We start from the raw sequence: 23,557 nt of genomic DNA, 5'->3' as shown, positions 1-23,557 counted from the left end.
TTATAGATTCAATGCCATCTCCATCAAGCTACCAATGACTGTCTTCACAGAATTGGAAAAAAACTACTTTAAAGTTCATATGGAACCAAAAAAGAACCCACATTGCCAAGACAATCCTAAGCGAAAAGAACAAAGCTGGAGGCATCATGTTACCCGACTTCAAACTATATTACAAGGCTACAGTAACCAAAACAGCATGGTACTGGTACCAAAACAGAGATATAGACCAATGGAACAGAACAGAGCCTTCAAAAATAATACCACACATCTACAACCATCTGATGTTTGACAAACCTGACAAAAACAAGAAATGGGGAAAGAATTCCCTATTTAATAAATGGTGCTGGGAAAACTGGCTAGCCATATGTAGAAAGCTGAAACTGGATCCCTTCCTTACACCTTATACAAAAATTAATTCAAGATGGATCAAAGATTTAAATATTTGACCTAAAGCCATAAAAACCCTAGAAGAAAACCTAGGCAATACCATTCAGGACATAGGCATGGGCAAGGACTTCATGTCTAAAACACCAAAAGCAATGGCAACAAAAGCCAAAATTGACAAATGGGATCTAATTAAACTAAAGAGCTTCTGCACAGCAAAGGAAACTACCATCAGAGTGAACAGGCAACCAACAGAATGGGAGAAAATTTTCGCAACCTACTCATCTGACAAAGGGCTAATATCCAGAATCTACAATGAACTCCAACAAATTTACAAGAAAAAAACAAACAACCCCATCAAAAAGTGGGCGAAGGACATGAACAGACACTTCTCAAAAGAAGACATTTATGCAGCCAAAAAACACACGAAAAAATGCTCACCATCACTGGCCATCAGAGAAATGCAAATCAAAACCACAATGAGATACCATCTCACACCAGTTAGAATGGCAATCATTAAAAAGTCAGGAAACAACAGGTGCTGGAGAGGATGTGGAGAAATAGGAACACTTTTACACTGTTGGTGGGACTGTAAACTAGTTCAACCCTTGTGGAAGTCAGTGTGGCGATTCCTCAGGGATCTAGAACTAGAAATTCCATTTGACCCAGCCATCCCATTACTGGGTATATACCCAAAGGACTATAAATCATGCTGCTATAAAGACACATGCACACGTATGTTTATTGCAGCATTATTCACAATAGCAAAGACTTCGAACCAACCCAAATGTCCAACAATGATAGACTGGATTAAGAAAATGTGGCACATATACACCATGGAATACTATGCAGCCATAAAAAATGATGAGTTCATGTCCTTTTGTAGGGACATGTAGCACCATGCTCAGCTGTTTATATTATCTTTAAAGTGATCAACAAATTTTCTTTTTTTCCAGGTAATAAAGAAAACTAGAGAACAGGAAATGAATTATTTTTCTTCTTCAGCACTTATTTCATGTCATTTTAATAATTTGGAGGCAAAAAATAAACAGAAATAATATCCAAAGACATTTTCAGTTTGTTAATTGATTGCCATTCTAATATATAAAGGTAAGAATTTTAGTGACCAGTGTTTTATATCTGACTCTTATTTTAGAATTTCCAGTGTTCCAAGGATTCCTTATTAATTAATTCCCTCAGGTCTTGAGAGAAAAGTTTTGATATAGAAAAGCAGATTTTGACAAATATACACAAAGAGTGGCAAATGGTTTAGACAGTAATTTGGACCCTTGAAAAGTTTATCAAGTTGTGTGATCAAAAAGCTAGTACTTATTAATCCCCAAAGTATGGAAAGGAAGGAAGGGATACTACTTATGTTAAGCAAAATTATCTCATTTTTAGAAAAACAAGACAATTTCCACATAGAAGTTTCTTTGCTCTTTGTTTTAAGGTACCTCCCAAAGAAGCAATCTTGTTCATGTCAAAAGCTCCCTAAAATGGCCTGTGCAGTTCCAAATTGTCCTTGGTGAAACTGTGCCAGTTAGATAATAGGCATACTAGTTAGCATTCTTATGAGAAAAAAAAATGAAGAAAATAGATGTTTGGCCTGAAAGAGGTACAATTTTAGATTGAGGAGACCCTAAGAGAACTGCAGTGGTCCTTAAAGGTAGTGTTTGGGTGACTATCTATTGAGCTTGACCAAAGGCCATGGTCACCACCAGATGCCAGGCAAAACCTCCTGAAAGAAGGCAGGTGACACTAAACAAAGCAATCCTCAAAGACAGAAAGTCAAGACCGAGGAATAAGCCCTTATAAGGTTTTGAATTGATATGAGGCAAAGGAATACCAATCTGAAGAACCCTTCTAAACTACACAGCCACTATGATAAGGTCCAGGATTGACTTTTCAGGCTTGGCTGGGGGACTTTAAGGAGGCCTCCATGAGCCCTGCCTCCTTGTGGTCACACTTCTGTGTAATTCCTCCCTTTCTCGAGTGTAGGTAGGAACTGCAACTTGTTCTTAATGAATGGAATGGAAAGAAGGTGACACGAGGCACATGACTGCATTTATTTGATTATCTAAGAGTGTAGTGCCCATCTTGCTAGTCTGTCTCCAATGCTGGTTTTGGAAGAAGCAACTTGCCCTGAATCCTACAGCCATAAGGAAACAAATTCTGCCAACAACCTGAGAGTGCTTGGGAGCAGATCCCTTCCCTGTCAAGGCTACAATGAGCACCTGGCCAGACACGTTTTTCCAGCATTGAGATCCTAAGCAGACTACCCAGCTAAGCCATGCCTAGACTTCTGACCCACAAACATTGTGAGACAATAAGTGTGTGTTGTTTTAAGCAGCTAAGTTTGTGGTAATTTGTTCTGCAGCAATAGAAAGCTAATGCCACTGGCCTATGCCCATATTTTCACTAAAGACTTTTCTTCTTGCAGACACTTTTATTTCTAAATATTCAACTTAACATTTAGATCCCCTCTTCCAGCTATGGGCTGTTGAGGTTAAAATTAGTTACTCAAACTTTCTTACTGTTTGAGTAAAAATTAACCACGGTATTTTCCCCAATTTACACAATATTAATATTAGTACAGTAAGGCCAGGTGTGGTGGCTCACACCTGTATTCCCAGCATTTTGGGAGGCTGAGGCAGGAGAATCATTTGAGATTAGAAGCTCCAGATGAGTGTGGACAACATAGCAACACCTTGGCTCTACAAAACATTTTAAAAAATACTAGCCGGGAGTGGTGGCGTGTATCTGTAGTCCTAGCTACTCAGGAGGCTGAGGTGGGAGGATCACTTGAGCCCAAGAGTTGGAGGGAACAGTGAGCTATGATCACACCACTGCCCTCCAGGCTGGGCGACAGAGTGAGACCCTGTCTCTAAAGAAAAAAAAATTAGCACAGTAAAAGAGATGGCACTAAATTAGCAGAGGCTGCTTTATTTTCACAGACGTCTTCAACCCCACATAGGCAAGGACACTGTATGTTGTGGCACACAGGTTTCTCTCCAACTAGATGGCGCTCTTAGAAGTTAGTGTCCTTTGGCTCCCCTCCAGGCCTTACACACATTGGATATTCAATAACTATGGAATTAAAACTGCAATTGCCTTTAACCTTATTTATTAATGGGATCTGGTTTCACTGTGGGTGGCACTTCCACTTTAATGCAATGATCAAAAACATTAAGATCTACGACAGGATGGATATTGGGACAATAAGCATGACAATGCCATTGTTGCCAAGCCAAATTTTACAAGAGGCAAAGGAAAGCAAAGGGTAACTAGAATGCAGAGGTTCTTCATCATCATCTTCAATCAGCTGTCACAGAATTCCCCACTATTGAACCTCCCTTACAATTCTTACTTCTCCCCACCCCTCCAGGTATCTGAAATAGAAAAAAAAGGAAATAATTCTCCCTGAGAGATTTCTGCCTCCTTCTTTTTTCTTTTCAATAGCAACCTCAACTGTTGACAGAGGTTCCTTAGGATTCAAAGAACAATTCTGAAGCTGAAAACAGAATAGTCTGTTTTTGAATGAATCCTAAAGTATTTTCATTTCACACCCTTGTTCCATGAGGAAAAAATTTACATAGAGACAAATATGTTTTGTTCAGGCAGTGTGCAATAATAAAGTTTAGGCCAAATTAGATTTATAATTAGATATTAAATGCTGGTTTGGTACCAAATTTAGGGATAAAATAAACCCATATCCACATATGTACTTATAGACACTAAAGCACAAAACAGATAATCTAGCTGGCATCCAGTGTTTCTTGACTTTGGCTGAATCTCTGTTCCCCAGAACAGACTGTAAGCTCCAAAAGGTGGGGACCATGTTTTGGTCAGCTGTGGATTTCTCCAACACATTGCACAGTGTTCATGCAAAGAGCCACTCACAGAAATTGTTGAATTCACTTAAAAAAGAAAATAATTTTGGCTGGGTACAGTGGCTCATGCCTGTAATCTCAGCATTTTGGGAGGCTGAGGCGGAAGGATGGCTTGAACCCAGGAGTTTGAGACCAGTTTGGACAACATAGTGAGTCCCTGCCTCTATGAAAAAACTTTTAAAAATTAGCTGGGTGTGGTGGCACACTGCCTGTAGTCCTAGCTACTCTGGAGGCTGAGGTGGGAGGATCACTTGAGCCTGGGAGGTTGAGGCTGCAGTGAACTGAAATCATGCCACTGTATTCCAGCTTGGGCGACAGAGCAAGACCGTGTCTCAAAAACAACAACAACAACAATAACGCAATTTTTATAAAATGGTTGATGAGGCTTGCTAAGGTGGCAGTAGACCCAAATGTAGATGTTCAAACAATGCCATTCTTACCCGTTTTGGAGTGAAAGAGTGAAAGGGAAAGGACAGAGAATTAAACCAAATTAAACTAAAATCTCCAAGTCTGTAGTAAAAAAGAGCTGCAGCAGGTTTAGTCAGTGAAAAAAAATTTTTTTTTCCCCTGAGATGGAGTCTTATCCTATCACCCAGGCTGGAGTGCAGTGGCATCAGCTCAGCTCACCGCAACCTCTGCCTCCCAGGTTCAAACAATTCTCCTGCTTCAGCCTCCTGAGTAGCTGGGTTTACAGGCATGCGCCACCCCGCCAGGCTAATTTTGTATTTTCAATAGAGATGGGGGTTTCTCCATGTTGGTCAGGCTGGTCTTGAACTCCTGACCTCAGGTGATCCGCCCGCCTCAGCCTCCCAAAGTGCTGGGATTACAGGTGAGCCACCGTGCCCGGCCTGAAAATGGTTTTGAAAACATATTTGAATGAAAACACTTTCTCACCATCTTTAAATAAAAACAATTTGCATTTTCCAAATGGAAGCTGCTGGGGCATTAGGACTCATGTGCTTTCTGCTCCACAGGTTTCAGATGCCACTGCACTACTAACTCCCCAGTGCTTTTGAGGCACGTGTTAGACATGTTCTCCTCTGTTGGAAGTCCTTGTGGCAACTTCAAGGGCTTGATTTTGTGACACAAGAAAATGTGTTTAGATAGGAGGAATACGTTCTAGTGTTCTATATCCCCGCAGGGTAACTACAGTTAACAATAACACATAGTTTCAAATAGCTAGGAGGAGGATGTTGAATGTTCCCAAAATGAAGAAACGATAAATGTCTGAGATGATGGATATGCCAATTACCCTGATCGGATCACTATACTTTATATATATTGAAACGTCACTATGTACCCCATAAATATGTACAATTATTATGTGACAATTAAAAAAAAAATTTTAGTTTTTTAAAAGTTTTTTTCAGAACATTAACAAAAAAGACAGAAAAATGCATTTAGAATTACACTAGGCAATACATTTTAAAAAGAGCTGAGAAGAAACAACAAACCTTATCAAATGCTTAACCACTTTCAATTTTGCATTCACTGAAGGGATATTCTTGTGAACTTGAGGGGTATGCACCTGTGAACAACAACAACAAAGCAATGTTATCAATCAATCTGAAAAGCAGAGTTCCACGTTTCAGTAAAATGTTAAATTGAAGGTTCATTCTAAGCCGAATTTATAAATAAATTAATACAAAATAAACAATAAATATATACCGCAAAGTTTTCAAAGCATAAAATTTAAAGCAAATGTAAACAACACTAAAGATGATTAAAATAACTGCATACTTTTTCTAATCCAAGCATCTTTATTATATCTTTTTCCCAGTATGGACGTCTTCTTGTACTTTTTATTCTGGTAACAATATGCAGTTTATGAGGGTTCTGTGGATCCCCACCATATTTTTCATGATCTTCAGGTGAGGCCTGAAACACCTAGAAAGGAAAGAATTATAAATGGTAAATTTCCAACTTACACTGTTTCTGTGTACCTCCCATTTTTTCTTAAAAGACACATACACATACACAACTACATAATTATCTCATCCTTAATCATCATGTAATCCTCAACCTCAAATTGAACATTCCTATCAGTCTGATTATGCAGATAGATGGAGTTTAACCTGTAGAACAAAGCAGGAGCAACCAGATGACACTAAATAATATAAATGCCAGGAGAATCTGTAAGCACTGCTATGAGCTGGGCACTGGGCTGCATCCTCTTCCCTCCCTACTCTCAGGTGAAAAGCTGACTATCAAGTGGGAAAACAAACGTGTAAATTAAAAATGAAAATAAAACCTAAGTATAATAAAAAGAATCTACAAAGTATTATGAGAATACAGGCAAATGACTAATGAACTCTGCCTATGAGGGATCAGAAACAGCTCCACAGAGCTAATATTTGAATTAATTATCTAAGAATCAAAAGGTTCTAAGAAACTATGCCACAGAAACACTCCTCTAAGTACACAAAATGTACGAATAATAAGTACACTAAATGTACCGAATAAGGATGTGTATTCTAACACTATTTGTAACACTGAGAAATTTAAAGGCAATCATGTTCCTCACTATGATAACATTATGATGCATCCATTCTAAATAAAATGATTAATAATAAAACTAAGTAAAATGGTACAAATACACAAATTCTTTTTTTTTTTTTTGAGATGGAGTCTTGCTCTGTTGCCCAGGCTGGAGTGCAATGGCACGATCTCAGCTCACTGCAACCTCCGCCCCCAAGGTTCAAGCGATTCTCTTGCTTCAGCCTCACGAGTAGCTGGGATTACAGGCGTGCACCACCATGCCCAGCTAATTTTTCTATTTTTGGTAGAGACAGGGTCTCACCATGTTGGCCAGGCTGGTCTCGAACTCCTGACCTTGTGATCCGCCTGCCTCGGCCTCCCATAGTGCTGGGATTGCAGGCGTGAACCACCGCGCCTGGCGCAAATACACAAATTCTGATATATCCTATAGGATACAATACTACCATTAAAATGAATGAGGTTTACTATCTTTGCAGGTCTTCACATTGAATGATGGCCATAATATATTCTTCAGCCAAAAATCAAAAAGAAATGTCCACACAATTATGTGTTGTAAGCTGTTATGTGCATCATCTGTACCAAATACATGAGTGTGCATATGTGATATATTCTATAAATACTGTTTCTAAGACTCATATAAAATATATACAAAGGTCTCAAAGACATTAGATCAAGAGTCATACCTCTGGGGAATCAGATTGAGAAAAAAAATTGACCCCCAAAAAGATGGTATTTTAATAAAAAAGAATATTATTCAATGATTAAAAACAGTTTTGTAGAAATATAAATAGTGTAAAAGCATTCTTATTTCTCCACAGCCTTGCCAGCATCTATTGTTTCTTGACTTTTTAATAATCGCCATTCTGACTGGCGTGAGATAATATCTCACTGTGGTTTTGATTTGCATTTCTCTAATGATCAGTGATGATGAGCTTTTTTTCATGTTTGTTGGCCACATAAATATCTTCTTTTGAGAAGCGTCTGTTCATTTCCTTTGCCCACTTTTTGATGGGATTGTTTGTTTTTTTCTTGTAAATTTAAGTTCCTTGTAGATTCTGGATATTAGACCTTTGTCAGATGAGTAGATTGCAAAATTTTTCTCCCATTCTGTAGGTTGCCTGCTCGCTCTGATGCGAGTTTCTTTTGCTGTGCAGAAGCTCTTTAGTTTAATTAGATCCCATTTGTCAATTTTGGCTTTTGTTGCCATTGCTTTTGGTGTTTTAGACATGAAGTCCTTGCCCATGCCTATGTCCTGAATGGTATTGCCTAGGTTTTCTTCTAAGGTTTTTGTGGTTTTACACTATTGGTGGGAATGTAAATTAGTTCAACCATTGTGGAAGACAGTGTGGTGATTCCTCAAGGATCTAGAACCAGAAATACCATTGGACTCAGCAATCCCACTACTGGGTATATACCCAAAGGAATACAAATCATTCTACTATAAAGACACATGCAAATGTATGTTTATTGAAGCAGTACTTACAATAGCAAAGACATGGAACCAACCCAAATGCCCATCAATGATAGACTGGGTAAAGAAAATGTGGTACATATACACCATGGAATACTATGCAGCCATAAAAAAAATGAGATCGTGTCCTTTGCAGGGACATGGATGAAGCTGGATGCCATCATCCTCAGCAAACTAATACAGGAACAGAAAACCAAACACCGCATGTTCTCACTCATAAGTGGGAGTTGAACAATGAGAACACACGGGGAGTCGGGGGCAAAGGGAGACCATTAGGACAAATACCTAATGCATGTAGGGCTTAAAACCTACATGACGGGTTGATAGGTGCAGCAAACCACCATGGCACATGTATACCTATGTAACAAATCTGCACATTCTGCACATGTATACCGGAGCTTAAAAAAAAAATGTATACAGTGAGAGATTCATATTATATTACTAGACAGAGAGAGCAGCTAGAGAAGCATTGATTCATATGAGATGAATCACATCTTAAAACATACAACACAGATTGAACTCCTTATTCTACTCTTTCCTCCTCATTACTGCACTTGACTAGTCTAAAAGAAAAAAATTAAACATACAACAAACAAGGATGTGGAAGGAGTTGGCAGCAGTTATCTCGGGGTGGGTAAGATTAAGAGCATTTTTTTGGTGAGTTTTGCTTGTTGATATTTTTCTAGGGATTTTGAAGAGATTAGGGTGAGAAGGATGGTGGAGATCACAGGAAGGGGTAGGTGCACTAAAGAAAGGTGAGAATATTTAAAGGAACAGTATGAAGGAGCACAAAATATTTTGGAAAGGCAAGTGGTTCAGGGTAGCTAATATAGAAAAAAGCATGAAAAGTAATGCAGGGGATGAAGTTAAACTATGTGCGTCTATGTTGAGCCTTTAGAAATTACCACTGGGGATACAAAATTAATGAAGGTTAGAACCAGTAGGACCATGTTTCTAAGAGATTTGCAAAGAAAACTCTTACCTGAGAATAAAACCAACTGGGGATAGAGACTGATACAAGGAAACCCAGTTAGGAGGCACTTATGACCATGGTTTAAGAGCCTGAACTACAGTAGCTGTAACAGAAAAAGGACTGATATGGGAACTCTGGGCAGTAATACAGATGGATTTGTATTGGGTGAAGAAGAGGGAGGCTGAGCTTGATTCAGATGTCTCTAGTCTGGGAAATCAGATAGAGGATGGTAGCATTAACTGATATAACTAATAGAAGAGATGCACCCTCTTTTTTATTTGGTTGTTTGGAGGGAAAGTAAGATGAGTTGAATTTTGGATATGAACTTGAAATACCTATGTTATCCAAGTAGCAATGTCTAGAAACCAGTTGAGAATACAGGAGAACAAAGGAGTAAGTTCAGATGAGAGGCAGGGGCCGGGCGCGGTTGCTCACGCCTGTAATTCCAGTACTTTGGGAGGCCAAGGGGGGTGGATCATGAGGTCAGGAGATCAAGACCATCCTGGCCAACATGGTGAAACCCCTTCTCTACTAAAAATACAAAAATAGCCAAGCATGGTCACACATGCCTATAATCCCAGCTACTCGGGAGGCTGAGGCAGGAGAATCGCTTGAACCCGGAGGGTGGAAGTTGCAGTGAGCTGAGATCACGCCACCGCACTCCAGCCTGGAGACAGAGCGAGACTCCGTCTCCAAAAAAAAAAAAAAAACAACAACAAAAAAAAGATAGTCAGGGGCTATTTTCATGAGGTTTAAAGGTTTTCACATTTATCACAGTTGATGATCGAAACCACTGCCTTGCACATTTATTTTATTTAAAATTCCAGAGCACAAACGCAGGATGTGCAGGTTTGTTACATAGGTAAACGTGTGCCATGGCAATCTGCTGCATTATTTGCTGCACTTATCAACCCATCACCTAGGTATGAAGCCCAGCATGCATTAGCTCTTTTTCCTGATGCTCTCCCTCCACTCGCCCCCTACAGGCCCCAGTGTGTGTTATTCTCCTGCCTCTGTCTAGCCTTGCATATTTTAAATGAATGCCAACATTTCTATCTATCCTTCCAGAAATACAGAGTAAGAAACATGGAAAGATATAAGACAATATAGTTGTGGAAAGAATAGCAGTGGAAAGACAATGACTTGAAAAATAAAAAAGATTTCATTTTGTTTTGAGACAAGGTCTCACTCTGTTGCCCAGGCTGGAGTGCACTGATCCGATCATGGCTTACTACACCCTTGACCTCTTGCTAAAGTGATCCTCTCATCTCAGCCTCTGAGTAGCTGGGACTACAGGCATGCACCACCACACCTAGCTAATTTTTAAATTTTTTGTAGATACAGAGTCTCACTATGTTGCCCAGGCTGGTCTTGAATTCCTGGACTCAAGTGATCCTCCTGCCTCAGCCTCCCAAAATGCTAGGAATACAGGTGTGAACTATTGTACCTGGATGAGATTTCTGATAAAAGAACACCAAGCACATTACAGGTATCAAAGTAGTCAATGGTAATGCCGTTCTATCTTTTAAGAAAATAAATGGAGAATGGTAGTCACCAGAAGCTAGGGAGAGGGGAAAATGGTGAGTTACTGTTATTATTAATTTTTGAGACAGGATCTTCCTCTGTTGCCCAGGCTGGAGTGCAGTGGCACAATTATAGGTCATTGCAGCCTTAACCTCTTGAGATTGAGCAATCCTCCCCGCTCAGCCTCCTGAGTAGCTAGGACTACAGGTGTGTACCACAACACCCATCTAATTTATTTATTTTTTTTTTTCGGTAGAGACTGGGTCTCCTTATGTTGCCTAGGTTGGCAGTTATTATTTAGTGGATATAGAGTTTCAGTTTTGCAAGATGAAAAGAGTTCTGGAGATGGATGGTTGTAATAGTTGCACAACAGTGTCAATTACCTAATGCCATTGAATAGCACACTTAAAAGTGGTTAAGATGGTAAATGTTATATGTGTATTTTACCACAATAAAAAATATTAGGAACCCCCCACCCAAAACAAATAAACAAAATACCCAGGCTTTACAAAGCTAAATATAGTCTTTACCATACAATCCAGCAATTATGCTCCTAGGTATTTAACTGATGAGTTGGAAATTTATGTCCACACAAAAATCTATACATGAATGTTTATAGCAGCTTTGTTCATTACTGTCCAAAACTAGAAGCAACCAAGATGTTTTCCCATACGTGAATGCACAAATAAACTGTGTACGTCTATGCAATGGGATATTATTCAGCAATAAAAAATAAGCAAGCAAGCCACAAAAAGACATGGAGGAACCTTACAGGTATATTGCTAAGAGAAAGAAGCCAGTTTGAAAGGGCTATATACCATATGATTTCAGTTATATTACATTCTAGAAAAGGCAAAACTATGGAGATAATAAAAAGATCAGTGGTTTCCAGGGTTTGGGAGTTGGGAAGAATAAATAGGTGAACCACAGGTGATACTTAGGGCAGTGAAACTATTCTGTATAATACTGTAATAGCGGATACATGACATTATGCATTTGTCAAAACCCATAGAACTTCACAACATGAAGACTGAATGCTAGTGTAAACTATGGTATTTAGTTAATAATACTGTGTCCCGTTGGTTCATCAGTTGTGGGGGACACTGTGTATGCTGGGGGGAGGGAGCACATAGGAACTCTCCATACTTCCCAATCAATGTTTCTGCAAACCTAAAACTGCTTTAAGAAATAAAGACTATTAATTAAAAAACAAATAAAAACAGGCTGGGTGCCTGTAATCCCAGCACTTTGGGAGGCCAAGGCGGGTGGATCACTTGAGATCAGGAGTGCAAGACAAGCCTAAGCAACATGATGAAACCCCGTCTCCATTAAAAATACAAAAATTAGCCGGGTGTGGTGGTGCGAGCCTGTGGTCCCAGAAACTCTGGAGGCTGAGGCACAAAAACTGTTTGAACCTGGGAGACAGAGGTTGCAGTGAGCTGAGATTGCACCACTGCACTCCAGCCTGGGCAACAAAGCAAAACTCTCTTTAAAAAAAAATTTTAAACAAAAATCAATGGCGAGCTTAGTCAATATTATCTAAAAGAATGATAGGTACACAGAAATGAAACAGAAAAAGCTGAAAGATCCAAAGTAACAATGATCAATACGGAAAGTGAAAATGAAGAGTGACACAGTGAGAGCCTGAGTAGGAAGACCCACTGCTTTCTCAGGACAATGGTGATACCAACACACGTGTACAAACCATAAGCAGGAATAAGTAGACTGAAATAATAAAAACCCATTACTGTGAAGGCCAGTGACACAAGTGACAGAACAGTTTTATTTTTATAATCACCATTTACATAAATCCCACTGTGCTTTAAACTCTGTACCACCACCTGCATCCACATATAATTTAACATAAAATCTTTCAATATTACAAAAATAGTTACCACTTAAAACATATATTTAAAAACAACACTAACATTAAAAAAAATCAAACTTTGTTCTTACTTTTTCTGGAATTCTTGATCTGGTGAATTTGTGACGAATCCAATCTGTACAAATAAGAGACTCCACACCTTTTGTCACGGTCTAAAATAAGATATAAATCATGTTTTTTTTAGAATTCTGTCAGTACAGAAATCCATACCCACCAATCTTTAGGTAACAGAAGTCTGTTCCAACCTACCCTATAATTATTAAAGGTATATCTTAGCTCCCTAGCTGAGTGAATGCATCCCATCCAAGCACTAACATAATATAAAGCTAAAAGCATATAAATATACTTTTAGACCATGGATTGGTAACCGTTTTCTGTAAAGGACCAGATAGTAAACATTTCCAGCTCTAGAGCTATGTAGTCTCCATTGCAAAAACTCAGCTTGGCCATCACAGGGTAAAAGCAGTCAGACAATATGCAAACTTTTCTTTTTTTTTTTTTTTGAGATGGAGTCTCACTCTGTTGCCCAGGCTGGACTGCAGTGGCGCAATCTCGGCTCACTGCAACCTCTGCCTCCCGGGATCACGCCATTCTCTTGCCTCAGCCTCCTGAATAGCTGGGACTACAGGCGCCCACCACCACATCCAGCTAATTTTTTTTTTGTATTTTTAGTAGAGACAGGGTTTCACCGTGTTGGCCAGGATGGTCTCGATCTCCTGACCTCATGATCCGTCCACCTCGGCCTCCCAAAGTGCTGGGATTACAAGCGTGAGCCACCGCGCCCAGCCGGGTGTGGCTATTTTTCAATAAAACTGTTATCTACAAAAATAGGTGGCAGGCTGAATTTGCCCTAAAGGCCATAGTTTATCAACTCTTGCCCTAGACAATGTGCAATAATTCACATTTAACAAGACAATACAAAAGAAATAAAAAATGAGTTTCTAGTTTCCCTTCTAGTTCTAACAATGTCATCACTCCTAGTTCCTACCTCTTGTTCCTGCTCTACATTCCTCCAATCCCATTTCTCTCAGGCTGCTGAAGAAAAAGGATTCACTGCCAGCCTTTCATACCAGGATACTGCTGTGGGAATGGGCAACAGTCATTCCTATCATTCCCTCCCAGCATTTCCTGCATTGCAGAGATGGCATAAACCACTAGAAGACAGGCATTGGGCTGAGTTCTGCTGCCTACCAGCTGTGAGACATGAGACACTTACTCTCTCAGAGGGTCAGTTTCCTCAGCTCTAAAAAGGAACTCATATTGACCTCACAGGATTAATCTGAGGTTAAGGTAATATATATAAAGCCCCTTACATTGTTGTCATCTGCAGCCAGGAGCAGGTTAATAGGCTCATCTAGGCTCTGGCCCTTATGAGCAGATTAGGCTGCACCACTGCACTTTCCATAAGCAAGCCCAGAAGGAGATACATGAAAATGCTAACACTGAGGGTCTCTTAGAGATTATTTCTCTTCCTTCTGATTTTCTGTATTTTTCTAATATTTTATTATTGAAAATGCACTCCTTCCATAATCTAAGGGGAAAAACAACCTAAAACTTTAAGATTAAGGCAGACCAAGGGGAATCAATGACAGCCATTTTTTATTGGCATGTTTTCCAGAAAAAGAACTTTTTTGATTCTAGATCTTTAGGGATAAAACAGCAGAAAAACCACACATAAACAAGATTAACTTTCAATATCTAAACAATTTCGAAAAGGAACTGGTGAAATAACTTAATTTTGGGTGGCCGGGGCGGGTGGATCACAAGGTCAGGAGTTGGAGACCAGCCTGGCCAATATGGTGAAACCCCCGAGTATACGAAAAATACAAAAATTAGCCAGGTGTAGTGGCAGACACCTGTAGTCCCAGCTACTCAGGAGGCTGAGGCAGGAGAATTGCTTGAACCAGGGAGGCGGAGACTACAGTGAGCCCAGATCGCGCCACTGCACTTCAGCCTGGGTGACAGAGCGAGACTCCGTCTCAAAAAAATAAAAAAAAGAACTTAGCTTGCCTTGTAATGATTTAAAAAAAAAATCATAAGGGGTAGAAAAGACAAATTCTTGAAAAGAAACACTTACCTGTAGTCTGCCTGGGGGCCTCTGAACTACTAAGCGCAAAATCCCAGCCATAAGTGTAGTGATTGCTCTCTTTAGAGCCTGTGGGAAGTAGGAAGTAGACCCGTCAGTCAACTATATCTTGGAAATGAACAGGTTTCCCCTTCTCTAGTATTAAAAAACTAAGCAACAAATTAATTGTAAACTTAAGTTTAACAGTAAAACATATTAGTTATTTTAATACAATAAGGGCACGAATTAATTTATAAATGTTTTATTCAACCACAGGTAGTAATTATACACATTAACCACATCCCATTTTCATCAAATGAGTCAGTCCTAGATTGATTCCACAAAATTACTATCATTTAAAGTGTCTTCTTCAACAATGAAGGCAGATAAAGAATGCTTTGCCATAGAATCACAGAAAATTAAAGAGCTAGAAGGGACTGAAGAAATCCCAACTCCTATAATTAGAACTGACTGCCCACATCCTTACTTTATGAATGAGGACAATGAATTCCAGAAAGTTCAATAATTTATCCAAGTGCATCCAGCTATCGATAAAGTTTGTGGTCTGGAACCTCATTCTCCTAATTCCTAAGGCGAGTGCATTTTCACTAAATCATAACACCTTTCTGTTAAAAAGTAGAATTTTTTTTGCTTATTTGTATTTTTTTAACTATTCTCAATGCACACGCATTGCTTCAACAACCTAAAAAGGTCATATTTATTGAATTAGACACAAAACAACTGTAGCCTACTATACTGACTTATACTGAAAGCAGAAAGATTAAGTTCATGAACTACATGTATATCTCGGACAGGTTACTTAATTCGTGCGTTACAATTTTTCCCCCAGAAAAGAAAGAAAATACCTGTCTTGCAAATGAGTTATTCTACAAAGCACCTAAAACAGTACCTGGCATGTGGGAAGCCCTCAATAAATGGTAGCTTTTATTATTATTAAATTATTGCAAAGCTAATAAGAATACTCTTAAAACTGCAGTCCCCAACCTTTTTGACACTGGACCAGTTTCATGAAGACAATTTTTCCACAGATACGGAGCGGTGGAAGGGAAGGTTTCCGGATGAAACTGTTCACCTCAGATCATCAGGCATTAGATTCTCATAAGGAGCATGCAATCTAGATCCCTTGCATGCACAGTTCACAATAGCGTTCACGCTCCTATGAGAATCTAATGTTGGACTGCTCTGACAGGAGGTGGAGCTCAGGTGGTAATGCTCACTCAACCGCAGCTCACCTCCTGCTGTGCCACCTGGTTCCTAATGGCCAGCAAATGGTCTGGGTCTAAGGCCTGGGGTTTGGAGACTTCTGCTCTAACACACTAAAATAGGTTAAGTGTTGTAATTCAGTGTCCCACAGATTCTAGCTCATTCAAGTTCTGCAAGTCTTTCCTGTGATGTGAATAAAGCAATGGAACTGTGAGAATCAATGCAAGACATCTCCTGAAGAGAGCCAGACCTCAGAAACATTCCTCAGCAACTGAACCTATCTAATGCTAGATTATTTTACCAGACTTCCTCGTATCAAGGTTAGGTACTTAATCCAACATACTTAGCTTCACACTTTAAAAAAATCTTTCTGATCACTTAGATGTCAACAAAATCCTAACTGGACTTCTGCTTCCATTCCAATTCCCCTAATATCTTTTTTGTGTATCAGCAATAAATCATCTCATTAAATCTTAGATCATGTCACTCTGCTCAAAAATCTTCCAGAGAGCCAGGATTCTCACTGTTGAAGTGGGAGGTTACACATAAGCAAGAGGGGAAGGCTACAATGATCCTGATATACTAGATTGGAAATGGAACTCATGTTTAGCTTAATATAGCTATTGAGGGATATAGAAGTAATTATAGATATGCATATATACATGGGCTAGCTCTGTTAGCTGAGAGGACTTAAAGCAATAGCACTCAGTGGCAAGGAGCACACCCAGTGCCCAGATCTTGGCTGCATTCTTTAATAAAAGGAACCAGTGCTTCTTTGAGAAATGGCTGATTATGTCTGGAGCACTTTGTAATGCCAGAAAGGAACTACTGGAAAAAACATAATGATGGGGTATGTCAAAGGGACACTAGAGTCAACTGTAGCCAAAGCTGAAACAATTTCAGCAACAAAATAAGTAACAAAGTATTACTGGCTTATAATCCAAACGAAAAAAAATAAATAAATAAACAACCCTAAATTCATACTAATATAAATAGGTGAATAAGTTAATGAGAAAGAACAAATATCCCATTCAGAAGAATTCCAAATAATTTATGTAGGTACTATCTTCCAGTATCTTCCCAAACACCTAACTGCCTCAAAACTGTCAATGATATCAAAAACAAGGAAAGTCTGAGAAACTGTCACAGTTAAGAGGAGCCTAAGGAAGAAGTCATGACCATTAAATGTAATGTGGTATCCTGGATGGGATCCTGGAATAGCAAAAGGACATTTGGCAAAAACTAAGTAAATCTAAATAAAGTATGGACTTTAATAACGTATCAATATTGGTTCATCAACTGTACACAGGTATACCAAACATGAAAGGGGGAAACAGTGTAGCATATATAGAAACTCTGTACCATCTTCACAACTTCTTTGAAAATCTAAAACTATTCAAAAATAAAGTTTATTTATGAAAAAATTAAAATTCACTGTGATTTTGATCACAATGAAAATCAAATTCTTTTTTTTTTTTTTTTGTTTTTGAGACAGTCTCGCTTTGTCGCCCAGGCTGGAGTGCAGTGGCCCAATCTTAGCTCACTGCAACCTCCGCCTCCTGGGTTCAACCGATTATCCTGCCTCAGCCTGCTGAGTAGCTGGGATCAGAGGCACGCGCCACCATGTCCAGCTAATTTTTGTATTTTTAGTGGAGACGGGGTTTCACCATGTTGGCTAGGCTGGTCTTGAACTCCTGACCTCAGGTGATCCGCCCGCCTGGGCTCCCAAAGTGCTGGGGTTACAAGCGTGGGCCACCACCCCCGGCTCCAACTCTTAACCCTCACCCTCTCATGTCTTTGTAGCACAGCATTACCAACCTTCCCCACCTCCAGGACTCCATCTCCAATTACTCCCTTGCTCAATCACCAGACATGCTGCCCCCCTTGTTTGATCTAGAACTAGTCAAGCAGGCATGCTCCCTTTGACTGACCATTCCCTCTCCTGAAATGATCCTGATATTTACATGGCTAATTTCCTTATCTTTTTCAATTTTTGGCTCAAATCTCACCTTTTCAATGAGGTCAACCCAGATCACATCATTTAACATTTTCACCCATACCCCAACTGTCAACACTCCCAATTCCTCTTCACTTTGCTTTCTATTGTGCTTATCTTCTAATGTAACTTAATTATCTGTTAGGTTTTGTTGTTCAGTGCATGTCCATTCAATAGCATGCCAATTCCATAGGAAAAAGGTTTTTAGATTTTGTTGTTTTGGGTCTGTTATATTAATAGAAGTATCCCAAACATCTATGTAAAGCGGTATCTGCCCTATAGCAGACACATAATATATTTTTGCAGAATAACTGAAGTTTAAATATTTGCAGACTTCTGAAGGTGTGATAGTCAAAAGTTACAAGTTTTTAGAGACAGAGTCTCGCTATGTTTCTGGTATTGAACTCAGCCTCAAGAAATCCTCAATTTTCCCAATAATTGGAGCTAGGTGTGTGTCACCACGTTTGACTCAAGGAATATGTTTATTTTATTTTATTTATTTATTTTTTTGAGACGGAGTCTCGCTCTGTCGCCCAGGCTGGAGTGCAGTGGCACGATCTGGGCTCACTGCAGGCTTCGCCTCTCGGGTTCACGCCATTCTCCTGCCTCGGCCTCCCCAGTAGCTGGGACTACAGGCGCCCGCCACCACGCCCGGCTAATTTTTTGTATTTTTAGTAGAGACGGGGTTTCACCGTGTTAGCCAGGATGGTCTCGATCTCCTGACCTCGTGATCCTCCCGCTTCGGCCTCCGAAAGTGCTGAGATTACAGGCTTGAGCCACCGCTCCCGGCAAGGAATGTTTTAATAAAGTAAAAGTTACTGTTAATAATTAGGCACGTAACTCCTGGACCCTGAAACCATTATGCTGTCTCCTGTAAAACAGGAAAATATCAGGCATCACAGGAGAAGTATGATCCCATTTCTATTTTTTTAAATGTCTGTGAACGTGTGTAATCAGAAAAACTCTGGAAGGTTGTCAGAAAAACGTTAACATACCCCTGGGGGTATGAAAAAAGGCGTTTTTCCTCCCCCTTCTCCCCCGTCACCGACCGATAGTTCTTTTGTCTTTTTACAATGAGCATGCATGCAACAGGAATGTTAAAAACCGATTTCTTTTTCTAAATCGACAATGTATATAATTTTTAAAGTGGGAAAAACACTTCTGAAATACAAAACATGGAATCACTCTTGCAGAGATACCAGAGATCTCTGAAAGCTGGAAGCGTGTCTCTTCTCTGAACTCCTAGTGCGTAACAAGCAGTAGGCAGCCCTCATTACTGCCTCTTAGCAAAAAGGGCAGAACTAACAGCTTTTGGTAGGTCTCGATCAAAATGGTAACAAATCACAGTTTTAATAAAATGGCAAATATTCTAACTGCCAACTCTTGGATGTTTGCATTATAAAATGAAGCAATACAAAAATAAAGACAATTTTCTATCTTCATTAAAAAAAAAAAAAAAGCAACCTTAATACCCAATGGCAACCCTAAGTCATGAATAAAGCAGCAGCACAGAAAATGCTGCTTGGGTTCCCTTTCCCAAGCTGTCCAGCCTCGGCGGCTCCGTTCTTGAGCTCCAAGAGTCTGGGCACAAAAAGCCGCATGGGCCTGGATCCTGCAAATTGGGAAACGGGGGGATCCTGCAGGCCAGTGGCCTTACGGGAGCCAATGTGACGGGATCAGGCGCAGACCCATTTAGGTTGTCGTAACAGGCCAACTCAGAACGCAATAGGGAAAATCAATTAGGATCTGCAGAGGGTTCCCGGATACACCTTGCGAAGAATGCCGCACTCTCCGCCACTCATTCCCCACTCACCAGCACCCGCTGAACCTTCAGCCTGAACTTTTCCTCCGAAGGGAAGCAGAGCAGAGGAAGAACTACCAAGTGCTACATTCAAAGCCTGCCGTCGCAGTGAGCGCGACCTGCAAACTGAGGCATTTTTGTTCCGGCGAAATCCCTCCCACTCAGGAAAGTCCCTAGAAAGAGAGCGCAGGCGCCTGGGTATCACATGGCCACTTCCCGGAAGCGCAGCAGACCCGCTCAACTTCATCCTGGGTTGAGGCGGAGGACAACTCCCGGAATTATGGCGAAGTTCGGGCTGGGGCAGGATCCGCAGAGCACAGCTGCAGCCACTGTGCTAAAGCGGGCGGTAGAACTAGATTCGGAGTCGCGGTATCCGCAGGCTCTGGTGTGTTACCAAGAGGGGATTGATCTGCTTCTGCAGGTTCTGAAAGGTGAGCAATGAGCCAAGGCGGGGAGGACCTGAGGAAAAGGAGCTGGTTCCTGCTGTGTCTGGGGTGAAGTGAATGAGTTAAAAATGATTTTTCCACACCACGAAGAAGCAGTTAAATACAGAAGGTGGGATATTCTACAGGACAACTGGGCCGCTTTCTTTTAGATCTTTAATAGATTGATGTCATCTAGAAAAGGTGGGGAGGCTACTAGTCTAGATTTTAAAAGACTTAAGAGATATAAGATATAACGCAATGTAATATATAAGCTTTGATAGGACCTGGGTTTGTACGAACTTTAAAAGACATTTTTGGATCTATTAGAAAAGTCTGAGTATAGATTGGGGACATTAAAATTATTTTCTTAGGCAATATGATTTTTTTTTCCAAAACTATCCTTAATTTTTAGAGATGCAGACCAAAGTGTTTTAGAAAGAGATGCTATGATGTCTTTAGTTAATTTTCCTTAAGCAAAAATTTCTTAAAAATCGAAGCTCTATTTGAGCAAAAATGCTAATTTAAAAAATTTAGGTGATGGGTAATAAGGGTGTTTATTATACGATTATTTTTAATTTTCTGTTTAAACATTTGCATTTAAAGCAAGCCAAAGTAAAATTATGTAGCGGTAGAAGAAGAAAAGTTTTTCTTAAACGGATGAAGTTCGGTGTGAGAAATGCGCAGGGTTGTGGAGGAGACAGTGAGACTTTTCCTATTACTTATTCAATGTTGAGAAATACCCAAATATTCCTTAACACCCAGCACAACCCTGGCTCACAGTAGACACTCAATATTTATGTATTAAATTGATAAGATCAGCTCCTGCTCCCCAACCCCCGACACTCCCGGTCTGGACTAAGCTCCCTCTGTGCTTTCTAGTTTAAGCTTCTTATAATTATATAAGTGTTACAGAATCTTTGAGGCAGCAGAGGGGAGCCCTTTATGGTTTGGTGCTTTGGTCAGAACTACAAACTCTACCGGCCGGGCGCGGTGGCTTACTCTTGTAATCCCAGCACCTTGGGAGGCCGAGGCGGGTGGATCATGAGGTCAAGAGATCGAGACCATCCTGGCCAACATGGTGAAACCCCGTCTCTACTGAAAATACAAAAATTAGCCGGGCATGGTGGCACGCACCTGTAGTCCCAGCTACTTGGGAGGCTGAGGCAGGAGAATTGCTTGAATCCGGGAGGCGGAGGTTTTAGTGAGCCGAGATCGCGCCACTGCACTCCAGTCTGCCAATAGAGCGAGACTCCGTCTCAAAAAAAAGAAAAAATAACTATAAACTCTACCTTGCCTGGGGCATTATTTGATGATAATGATGACAGTGACAACAGCAATAAGCATAGCTATCACGTTTCAGTGCTGAGTGCCAGGCATTACAGAGAACATTAAAAGCATGATCTCATTTCATCCGTACCAATTGCCCTATCAAGTAGGAGTTGGTGGTATTCTCGTTTTACAGCATAAAAAGTATTGTTCGCTTTCAAGTTCTGCCACTAGGAGGTGGCAGAGTCACAGTCAGAGCCCAAGACCTCAATGACTCCGGTATACTGAATCCCAAAAGACAGATGGTGTACTGTGTTGGTCAGGTGGAACACTGCTCAAGTTTTGGCTGCACTAGGAATCTGAAGCAGGAGAATCACAGTTCTGCTCTAGGGTGCTTCACTGATCCCGTAGAGGTTACAGAGACAGTGATGTCACATAGATGGGTTAAGACCAAAATGCAAATAGCGCTAATACAGGGAATAAGTGCCAGGAGAGAGATAGCTATAGATAAACGCAATGAGGATTTAAACAGTTAAAGGTCATGTGAGGGTGGAAAGGTAGAGGTGGAGTTTGATTGGAGCTTTGGAGGAAAAAGCATTTCAGAAGTCAGAAATTCATCTAAGAGTCTTCAAATTCCTGTGCTGTCTTATGAAATAAGTAGTTTGGTTGAGCATGTGTCTGAAGAGGAAGAGTGAGAAGTAAAGTTTAAAGGTAGATAGGGGCTTGGATCACATTGTGGATGGCCTTGACTACCAGGAGATTTTAACTCATTCCACAGGCAAGGAGAAACCATTTAAGGTTTTTACAAAGGAGTAACATAATTGGAGTTGCATTTCAGGGCTTGTCTCTTTCAGGAATGTGCTCTTTTCTCACAGATATTTATTTGCATGGCATACTCTCTCTCCTATTTCAGGCCTTTACACAAATACCACCTTCTTTGTGAGGCTTTCCCAGACCTCCAGTGTAAAATTATAACCCCATCCCAGCACTCCCTGTCCTCCTTCATTATTTTATTTAATAGCACTTACCTCAATCTAATATACATGTTTTGCCAATTTATTTTTATTGTTCTCTTCCTACTTGAACGATAGAAGAGAATTGTGTCTGTTTTACTAACTGCTGTATCCACAGCACTTAGAACAGTGCCTGGCATGTTGTTAGTTCTCAATAAATATTTCTGGAATAAAGGACTGAATATGGCAAGGATGTAAGGTAGACACTAACCTGTAGAGACTGAAATTAAGCAGACCAATTAAGGAGCTCCTGCTGGAATCAAAATAAGAGGTGAGTATAGCCCTTATAGAAAACAGTATGGAGATTCCTCAAAAAATTGAAAAGAGAACTACCATATGATCCATTGATCCCATTACTGGGTATATATCCAAAGGAAATGAAATCATTATGTTGAAGAGATATTTGTACTCCCATGCTTACTGCAGCACTATTCGTAATAGCTAAGATAGGGAATCAACCCAAGTGTCTATCAGCAGATGAATAAAGAAAATGTGGTACATATATACAGTAGAGTACTGTTCAGCCATAAAACATGAAATCCTGTCATTTGTGACATGGACAAACTTGTAGGAAATTGTTAAGTGAAATAAGCCAGACACAGAAAAACAAATAACACATGATCTAACTCATATGTGGAATCTAAAAAAGTTGATATCATAGAAGTAGAGAGTAGAATAGTGGTTACCAGAAGCTGGGAAGGGCAGTGGGTAGGAGGAATGGGGAGAGGTTGGTCAAAGGGTACAAAATTACAGTTTGATGCCAGGCGCAGTGGCTCACGCCTGCAATCCCAGTACTTTGGGAGGCTGAGGTGGGTGGCTCACTTGAGGTCAGGAGCTCGAGACCAGCCTGGCCAACATGGTGAAACCCTGTCTCTCTTAAAAAAAAAAATTACAGTTAAATAAGAGGAATAAATTCTGGTGTCTTATTACACAATAGGGTGACTAGAGTTAATAATGTGTTGTATGTTTCAACATAGCTAGAATGAAGGATTTTCAATGTTCTTACCACAAAGAAACCATAAATATTTGAGATGACAGATATGCTAATTACCCTGATTTGATCATTACACAATGTATACATGTATCAAAACATCACATTGTACCCCATTAATATGTGTAATTATTATGTGCCAATTAAAAT

At 40.0% G+C, this 23,557-nt stretch overlaps 3 protein-coding genes across 12 annotated transcripts in view; 1 reads left to right on the top strand and 2 right to left on the bottom strand.

Annotated features, from left to right (window-relative positions):
* Positions 1–5,802, bottom strand: part of LYG1 (lysozyme g1) — a 158,305-nt gene extending 152,503 nt beyond the window's left edge. The window contains exon 1 of the mRNA XM_063713366.1: positions 5,729–5,802. The gene's annotated coding sequence lies outside the window, so the exon portion shown is untranslated. The remainder of the gene's footprint in view (positions 1–5,728) is intronic.
* LOC100448218 (large ribosomal subunit protein uL30m) overlaps positions 1–23,557 on the bottom strand; it is a 178,491-nt gene that overhangs the window by 103,733 nt on the left and 51,201 nt on the right. For 5 of the 7 annotated variants that reach the window (XM_054547323.2, XM_054547326.2, XM_054547328.2 and 2 more), the window contains 4 exons: positions 14,704–14,781; positions 12,698–12,778; positions 6,015–6,161; positions 5,729–5,802 (listed from right to left, as the gene is read on the bottom strand). In XM_054547323.2, coding sequence (XP_054403298.1) covers positions 5,729–5,802; positions 6,015–6,161; positions 12,698–12,778; positions 14,704–14,754 — 353 coding nt within the window. In that variant the 5' untranslated portion in view covers positions 14,755–14,781. Of the gene's footprint in view, positions 1–5,168; positions 5,346–5,721; positions 5,803–6,014; positions 6,162–12,697; positions 12,779–14,703; positions 14,782–19,724; positions 19,862–23,557 lie in introns of those variants that run through there. The other 2 variants (XM_054547324.2, XM_054547329.1) reach the window with 2 other exon arrangements.
* LOC100448586 (MIT domain-containing protein 1) overlaps positions 19,901–23,557 on the top strand; it is a 20,821-nt gene continuing 17,164 nt past the window's right edge. For 2 of the 4 annotated variants that reach the window (XR_008522077.2, XM_024241834.2), the window contains exon 1: positions 19,915–20,143. Coding sequence is in view for 2 of the 4 variants with exons in the window: in XM_024241834.2 (XP_024097602.1) it covers positions 19,918–20,143 (226 nt within the window). In the remaining 2 variants the exon portion in view is untranslated. The other 2 variants (XM_024241833.2, XM_054547314.1) reach the window with 2 other exon arrangements.

This window comes from Pongo abelii, chromosome 12 (assembly GCF_028885655.2).
Source record: "Pongo abelii isolate AG06213 chromosome 12, NHGRI_mPonAbe1-v2.0_pri, whole genome shotgun sequence".
Taxonomy (NCBI): Eukaryota; Metazoa; Chordata; class Mammalia; order Primates; family Hominidae; genus Pongo; species Pongo abelii.
Note: the sequence above shows the minus strand (reverse complement) of the source record. Positions and strands in the feature narration are given on the sequence as shown.